Source organism: Leuciscus leuciscus (assembly GCF_965113295.1).
Source record: "Leuciscus leuciscus genome assembly, chromosome: 11".
Taxonomy (NCBI): Eukaryota; Metazoa; Chordata; class Actinopteri; order Cypriniformes; family Leuciscidae; genus Leuciscus; species Leuciscus leuciscus.
The window spans coordinates 34175272-34184256 of record NC_138735.1 but is presented as its reverse complement, the minus strand read 5'-3'; the positions used below and the strand labels follow the sequence as shown (position 1 = coordinate 34184256).

At 38.6% G+C, this 8985-nt stretch overlaps 1 protein-coding gene across 1 annotated transcript in view; it reads left to right on the top strand.

The window, feature by feature from the left end:
* Positions 1–8985, top strand: part of lama1 (laminin, alpha 1) — a 78213-nt gene that overhangs the window by 36393 nt on the left and 32835 nt on the right. The window contains 5 exon segments of the mRNA XM_082184632.1: positions 2–184; positions 5398–5583; positions 6413–6540; positions 7410–7536; positions 8773–8913. Coding sequence (XP_082040758.1) covers positions 2–184; positions 5398–5583; positions 6413–6540; positions 7410–7536; positions 8773–8913 — 765 coding nt within the window.

The window sequence follows — 8985 nt, the reverse complement described above, 5'->3', positions numbered from 1 at the left end:
GTTGACGCTGGGTTCTGCTCCGCCGCTGCTGCGTGTCGTGTCTCAGAGCGACCAGCAGGGGACGCTAGAGGGCGTTTATTACTCACATCAAGAGATGATGTTGGACGCGGCTCACCTTCACAGTCAGTCGGTCCTCACCGGACCCTATTACTGGAGACTCCCGCAGAAATACCACGGTAACAAGGTACAAACCACATAGAAATACTATGATAATGAGCTGCGGTAATGAGGTACTAACCCTAATACCACGGTAACAAGGTACAAACCCCACTGAAATACCACGGTAACCAGGTACAAACCCCACTGAAGTACAACGATAATGAGTTGCGGTAATGAGGTACAAACCCCACAGAAATACTACGGTAACAAGGTACAAACGCCACAGAAATACTACGGTAATGAGGTACAAACCCCACAGAAATACCACAGTAACAAGGTACAAACCCCACAGAAATACTACGGTAATGAGGTACAAAGCTGTCAGAAATACAAGTGTAACAAGGTACAAAACCCACAGAAATACTACGGTAATGAGGTACAAACCCCACAGAAATACTACGGTAATACGGTAATGAGGTACAAACCACACAGAAATACTACGGTAATGAGGTACAAACCACACAGAAATACTACGGTAATCAGGTACAAACCCTACAGAAATACTACGGTACAGAAATACTACGGTAATGAGGTACAAACCCCACAGAAATACTACGGTAATGAGGTACAAACCCCACAGAAATACTACGGTAATGAGGTACAAATCTGTCAGAAATACAAGTGTAACAAGGTACAAACCACACAGAAATACCACGGTAACAAGGTACTGTTGTAAACTCAGAATCGAAGACCAGGAGACTTTTGGGATCACGTTCAAGAAGTTATTTCTTTATAGAGGACTTCGCGTTGACGTGGCTGCAGTTCTTCAAAAGTCTAAAAACTAATACAGTATGCATTGTAGTTATATACATTCCAAGGGGGAGGGATTACATAGAGGTGGAGACTCTGAACAAAGCATGCAAATGAAGTAGGAACACACCCTACTCTGAGAGCACTACCAGTCCAATTGAATCAGCATAACTATTCAAATGCTGATACTGGCCAGGAACTCCGGTTCCAAGGGCCATCCCAGAGCCATTAAAGACAAAAGGTGAAAGTCTCCCCTACAGCTGAGCCAATCAACCTAACGATTCAACGTCTAGGCTGAAAGGTGAGAATCTCAGTGATCTGACTCATTTAAAATACAATAGAGAAAACAGAACTGGCCGGAGTCTTTAGATAGAAACTGACCCTACTAAAATCAAAGTCTTAACTTTTAATGTTGAAACCTAAATTAAACATTTAATAAATTTGTAATACAACATTTCCCCCTTTGAGAGTTCTAATAACTCTCACAAAATACAAATTTAGACACTTAAAAGTTCATTCTTGTAACTTGTGATCGTTACAGGCACATAGCATGTTCTGTGTTGATTTTCTGTAATTGCATGGTGACACAGAACCAAACATGCAATTAGGGTCCGTGAAGTTCTTACGGGTAATATTCTTTTATGGTTGGACCAGTCATTTTCTTATGTGAGGCATGAGTCATTTGTTGAATGAAACACTTGATACTGTGGACGCATACGTAGAACGCCAGTAGGAGAAACAACAGCAGAATTGCTATTTCTTTAATCCACAGCCAGGGTTTACCAATCAAGTGTCCAAACCATGAATAATTGTCTTCAGTCATCTGGTGTAGTTTTGTTGAAAGATCAAGAATGTCTTGTTGTAGTTTGTTCAAGTTCTCTGATGGATGACTGAAGTTCCCATAGGTCTCTGCGTTGTGTATTTTTTTTCTTTTTCTTTTGGGATAGTTCTTTCAGCAGTTGTCGTCTTGAGGTTGTGGCTTCATATGCAGGTGAGACGGTCGTTGCATATGGATCTCGGAACCAGCCATCAAGTGGTATCTGCACAGAGGAAGAAAGAAAACAGAGCAGTATTTCTTCAAACACTAGGGTTGTGTGGTTTTTAGAGTCTGCTGTTGTTGTTTCATTCTTTCCCTATTTCTTAATTGATTTGACACCTATGGACCAGTGAGGTGGGGATAAGAGGGGGAATGAGGAAATCTTCACCACAAGGTTTTGCCCCCGATGCCTGTTGCACTTCGGTTCTTCCCTGGGCTCCGCACTGGTCTGTGTGTCCTATTCTGTCCCTGTTGTGTGCACACTGTACAGTGTGTGAGAAATTTGGCACATTTCCATTCTCCAGTGAAACATCAGTCCTAGTAGGCATCATAACAGAGGATGGTGTCTGATTGTAATGTTCTGCAGTATAACATTTAAAGCTGTGAGTATACTGAATGTCCCCCAAACAAAGGCTGTGACAGTCAATAAGTCTTTCATCTTTGTTGTAAGTTACTGGGGAGATTAAGCAATCACAGCCCAAATGGTTAACACCTCAAAAAGCTTACCCACGAGTCCAATGACGAGGGGAGGGGTTGCTTCAAAGTAGCAAACAAATGTAGTAAAAGCTGCATAACATTGTTAACTTGTCTTAAGTTATTTTTGTTTTTTCTACATTCTTTTCCAAAATGTCCGTGCTTGCCACAGTAAGAACAACTGGCTTCTCTAGGACATTTGCGTTTCTGTTTCTCAGAATTGACCTTAAAGGATGCTGCTGCAATTTTTACTCTTGCCTTGACATCAGAGTCTCTTTCCCAAGTAGCTAAACTGTCCAAGTTGTTTTGCAAAGTTCTACTGGACCATGTTAATTCTAAGTAAGGCAATGCATTTTTATGTTCTGACAGAAGACCCTGAAACCATGCGCGAACTAGGGGACCATTATCACCTAACACCTTCTCTGACGTGTCAGCAATTCCGCTGTAAGCGGCAGCGGTCTGGCAAAATCTTTCTGTGTACTCACAAACAGTTTCACCCTTCTTCTGTACACAATTGGTAATTTTCGACCAATCGATTTTGGGTCCTAAGATATTCTTTAGGATTTTCAAAACACCTTCTCTCAAATCGCCTTTACTGGCATGTTGCAGTTCGGAAGTAACAGCAGACTCAAAACTGTTGAATTCAGATTCAGTTAGAATTTGTGACATCAGCTGTGTGACTTCCGGCAACGACGTGTCGTAAAGACACATTTTACTGATCAATGCTTTTCTAAATTCAGAAAAATTTTTGCGTGCTGAGGGTAAACTCTGGTAGAGTCTCTCTAGATCCTTAGGACCTAAAGCTGTGTTGACTGCTTGTATTGGGGTTGCAGATGGAACTGGTGCATCAACCTCTTTTCCCCTACTCTGAGCCTTTTGTCTAGCTCCGCACACTTCAACTGCATTTACATCTGCATTGACATTGTCCTCTATTCTATCAAAAGACTGTAAATCAGGATAGCTTTCATCTGACTGTTGGTTTTCTGAGTCACATTTGGTTGAGGCTTTGTTATGGCCCACGTTTGTCTTGAGACAGGACACCTGAGTCTGCAATTGTTTGATCTGTTCTTTTAACTTAGCAATACACTGCGCTTGTTCTTGTGCAATGGATAAGCTAAATTCTCTGTGACAAAAGATAATACCTTTCACATTTTTCTTCCTGATACATGCACCCAATAATTTCTTACAATCTTCAATTGACCATACTTTGTCTGGATCAATGCCAAATTTCTTTGTTAAATTCAATCTGACTGGCTCAGTCACGATGGAGTCCATGTGCTCTGATAACAAAGACTTGAATTCACTATCTGTAATCAGTCTAGTACTTCTCCTAAACATTTTGTGAATTTCTATGTTACCACACAAACAAACACTAAACTTCTCTGATCAACAGAGGGTACACGTTAACACAGATCAACTATTGTTAACCTTCCTTGCCCAGAGCAATAACACAAATTACTAGCACTTTTACGCTAAAACTTCCCTGCCTGACAAGAACAGAGGATAAATTTCATCTCTAAAAGACAACTTTAGAGGATAACTTAGTTAACAAAACCCTGCAGCTGTTTGTTAACTTCTTTTCTGTCGGCGCAGAGGAAAACCAATTTTTTACTGGTCTGCATCGGTTCTTTGAATAGAGTGTAACTCACCGAATCGTTGGTTGTACAGAAAACATTCGTCTGGAACTCAGTCAGCTTTGTTGAGATCTTTGAGCTTGAAGTTTCAAGATTCAGTCTGGAACTCAGTCAGGCTTTGAGATCTTTTTGGAGCTTGAAGTTTTCAATCTGGAGGAAGCTGGAAAGATTCAGTCTGGCAATCTTTGTCAGATCTTTGTTGAGCTTGAAGTTTCAAGATTCAGATCTTTGAGCTTGAAGTTCTTTGTTGAGTTTCAGTTTCTCCATCCGGGTCACACGGCACCATCTGTTGGAAAGTTTTTTCTTTCTTCAAAGCAGACCAGGAGACGTTGGGATCACGTTCAAACAGAAGAGTTTCTTTATTTGAGCGCGGCTGCGGTTCGTCCAACAAAATCTAACTAAGGGAACTTTACATGGTATCTTATAGGCATTTTAGGAGGAGGGACTTTTGAAGGTGGAGACAAATTCAAAGAAAGCATGTAAATGAGTATACAGGTTAAGGAACCCGCCCCAGACCGGCAGTCTCAATTTAATCAGCATACCTATTCAAATGCTGATACTGGCCAGGAGCTCCGGTTCCAAGGGCCATCCCAGAGCCTTTAAAGACAAAAGGTGAAAGTCTCCCCTACAGCTAATCCAATCAACCTAACGATTCAACATCTAGGCTGAAAGGTGAGAATCTCAGTGATCTGACTCATTTAAAACACAATAGAGATTGCAACTTTGCTGACATCTTAACCTTAAAAGCTAAAATCAGTATTCTTCACCGTGATGTTATGTAAGTAAGCATATCTGAAATAGATTCTTAAATTTGTAACCCTTCAGTACAAACCACACAGAAATACCACGGTAACAAGGTACAAACCACGCAGAAATACCACGGTAACAAGGTACAAACCACACAGAAATACCACGGTAACAAGGTACAAAACCCACTGAAATACTACGGTAATGAGTTGCGGTAATGAGGTGCAAACCCGTCAGAAATACCACAGTAACAAGGTACAAATCCCACTGAAATACCATGGTAATGAGGTATTAACCACAGTGAAATACTACGGTAACAAGGTACAAACCCCACTGAAGTACAACGATAATGAGTTGCGGTATTGAGGTACAATTCCCACAGAAATATCACAGTAACAAAATATAAACCGCATGGATACTTAGCATACCATGTATGCAATACATTTGTCACAGTATTTATTAGGTACAACTTTTGATTTTAATAATGCATTAGTAAGTGTTGAAATGAACTAGGATTAAGTATTTTTCATTGTTTACTCATGTGAGCTGATGTGTTGCTGATCATGTGTGAATGAGATGTCTCCTCGTGTCTCACAGCTGCTGTCGTACGGAGGAAGACTCTCCTTCACCATCGCATTCTTCGCTCTCGATGGCGTCGGACTGGCCAATCACGAGCCTCAGGTTCTGATGAGGGGCGGACACCTGCGCAAGCTAGTCATCTACACCGACGCTCCCGCGCCGCTAAACGGTGTTCGCACTGAACAAGAAGTTCCTCTGACCGAGGTGAGTCTGATCACATGACTTCAGGACCGCGCTTGTGTCATAGAGCCAGCGCTCTCTCACCAGGGTTCGTAAAGGTGCTTAAAGGTGCAGTGTGTACGTTTTAGCGGCATCTAGTGGTGAGGTTGTGAATTGCACCCAACAGAAGTTACGGTGGCCAACAGGAAGTGATGTCGTCGTCTGAGACAGCAGAGAGTCGCCAGTTAACAATGAGGTTTCTTTACAAAGATACATTTAGAAATTATGTTTACATAATTATTCAGTAAAACGATATTTTATTGCGAATATTATTGTTCATCATTGTGTCAGTGTTTATTCGCTGACTTTAGCTGAAGCTTCTTTACATGAAGAACAACATAGTGACGACACGCGTTTGTCCGTTCAGGGCCACCGTAGAAACACATCGATGTAAGCGGACCCGCGGTGTGTGTAGAGAGAAATGACTCATTCTAAGCTAATAAACACATAACGCTTCATTATGTAAGGTCTTTATACACCACTGAAAACACAGTTATGAATATGATATTGCATTTCTGTCAACAGATCCTCCTAAATATTACACACTGCACCTTTAAGGTACTTTAAAGTATCTTGTATCAATTATTGAAGTAAGTGAATAGTCCTGGAAAACCATTGAAAACAGCTGTTTTTATGAAGAAGTGCTTGAAAATATATATGGAAAATGTATTTTTAATTTTATTGATAAAACAATCTTTTCACACAAAATTAAAGTTGCAGTCCGTCTGATATAGAGGTATTTCTCATGGCTATGAGTGTGATATTGCTCATAAATATCCAGGTATATGATACAGCTTCTCCTGTTTGTGTGCAGCACAAGTGGAAGTACTTCAACTCAGTGTCGGATGAAGCCGTGAGCCACGCCGACTTCCTGTCTGTGCTGAGTAACGTGGAGTACATCATCATCAAAGCCTCGTACGGCTCAGGACTGCAGCAGAGTCGGTCAGTGTGTGTGTGTGTGCGTGCGTGCGTGCGTGCGTGTGTGTGTGTGTGTGGACCCCAAGCCTTAAAATTACACTAAATTTGTTTTTGTCCATAAATCTTATTTTATTTCATTTTGATAATATAAAAAATATATATATATATATGTTTTTGTTATTTTTTATTTTATTTAGCTTTAAATTACTAGATTTGATCAATAAATAAAAAATTATTTAAGCACATTCCTCAGATTCTTTCAACTTAAATTCAAAATAACTCACAATTTCATGCATAACCCTTTTAATTCAGCTCTACATATCTTACATCGGGTGTCTTTGTCGACCTCTGGTGAAAAATAAATATTATAAGATGATATTTCATGACTCTAGATGGCCTTATAGCTCTATATGGAGTAAATGAGCTGTTCCTCTGGGTCCTAAAGTCAGTTCCCTTCAGTGTGCATTCAAATACACATGTAGACAATATAAAATCAGTTTTTGGTAAAGTTTTAGCATTTTTAGTTCGAATTTTGAACATTTTTAGGTTTTTCTATGTGAACTGAAGCATTCCTCACATTCCATGCATTGCTTTATTTTTAGGATTTATTACTTTTTTTTAAATTTCAACCACAAAACTCCTTGAATCCATAAAAATGTTTTGTTTGTATTTGTGGTTCAAGTGCGACAGAAGTCCTGGGGTCTTGAACCCCTCCGATCAACACTCAATTATTTACACATTTTTAAAAATATTTTCCGGGTCAAAATGACCCGAGGGAAGGATGAGAATAGTTGGAGCAACTACACTAAGATGTTCCCTCAGAATAACATCCCTGATGATGAATCACTCCCAGTAAGAGTCCGTGTTTCTCTAATCTGTGTTTCTCTCTCCAGGATCTCTAATATCTCGATGGAAGTGTCTCTGGATGCGGAGGATGTTCCCGAGGGAACAGAAGGAGAAGTGGCTCGACTGGTGGAGGCGTGCGAGTGTCCTCTGGGATACGCTGGACTCTCGTGTCAGGTCCGGGAAAACACTCACGGTCATCGGCCACAAACCCTCAAGTCTTCTGTCACTCATAATACATCTGGAAATATGTATAATAGTTCCTGTCCTTCATCTGAATTTAGAAACTTAGAAACTTATTATATTATACTTTTTATAATATAATAAACACATTTTGAAATATCAATATAAAATTAATATTTAAAAATATGACAATATAATATATAATTAAAAGTTAATAGTATATTATTTTATATTTATTCTATTTATTTTTTATACATTATCTTGTCTTTTATTATACAAAATTCTAAATATCAATATAAAATATTATATATATATATATATATATATAATAAGACAATGTAATATATATAAATAATATATAATTAATAGTGCATTATTAGTTTTATGTTACTTAGATTTTATACATTATATTGTATTATATTATTTTATATTATATAATAAGACAATATGATATACAAAAAACAAATAATAAAAACAAATTAGTAATCAAAAAATCTTTATTAATATTAGACAATATATACAAATAAAATAAAATTGTATGTAAATTGTAATTGATAGTATATTATTATATTATTAATTTTATATGATTTATATGCCATTTACATTTTATATATTATATTGTCTTATATTATAAGATAATTTAAAATACAAAAAATATATAAATAATATAAAATTAATAATTGATTATATAATTTAAGACAATATAATATATAAAATATAAATTAAATAAATAAAGGCCGGTTCACACCAAGGACGATAACTACAACGATAATGATGTAGTTCTAAATAATCTAAATATAATTTTATGTCCACAACTACAATTATAGCAACAGAGAAATTGTTGGAATCGCTTTCAGGAGGATTTTCCCGCTGATGAACGATAAAAACATCGACAGCCAATCAGAATCCATCCTGTGGAAGAGCTCGAACTGCAGCGCTTATAATAAACAGTGATGTGATATAGTTATGGTTATGGGTGTGAACGGGCCATATGTTCCTGTTGCTCGACTGAGACTCTTCCACATCCCTTACGGTTCAGTTCTGGTGTTTAACTTAATACCTATCTCGCTAACTGTGGTTTAGTATATGTACATTTCTGAAATACATAACTTAGACAGTCTCCTCTGATAACACTGTAAACTGTAATGTGGACTCTGCTTTGAGATGATGTGTGTTGTGTAAAGCGCTACACTAATGTGAAGTGAAACTGGATTGAATGCTGTGTTGCAGGAGTGTTCTCCGGGTTATTACCGGCAGGCCGTGTCTGAGCTCAACATGAAGGGCCGAAACCGGCCGCTCATCCGGCCCTGCGTCCCGTGCCGGTGCAACAACCACAGTGTGTCATGTGACCTGGAGACGGGCCAATGCATGGTGAGCAAATCCAGATCGATAAACCCGCTTTATCCACATCAGACTGATAATAAAGGCACACTCTGATGCTTA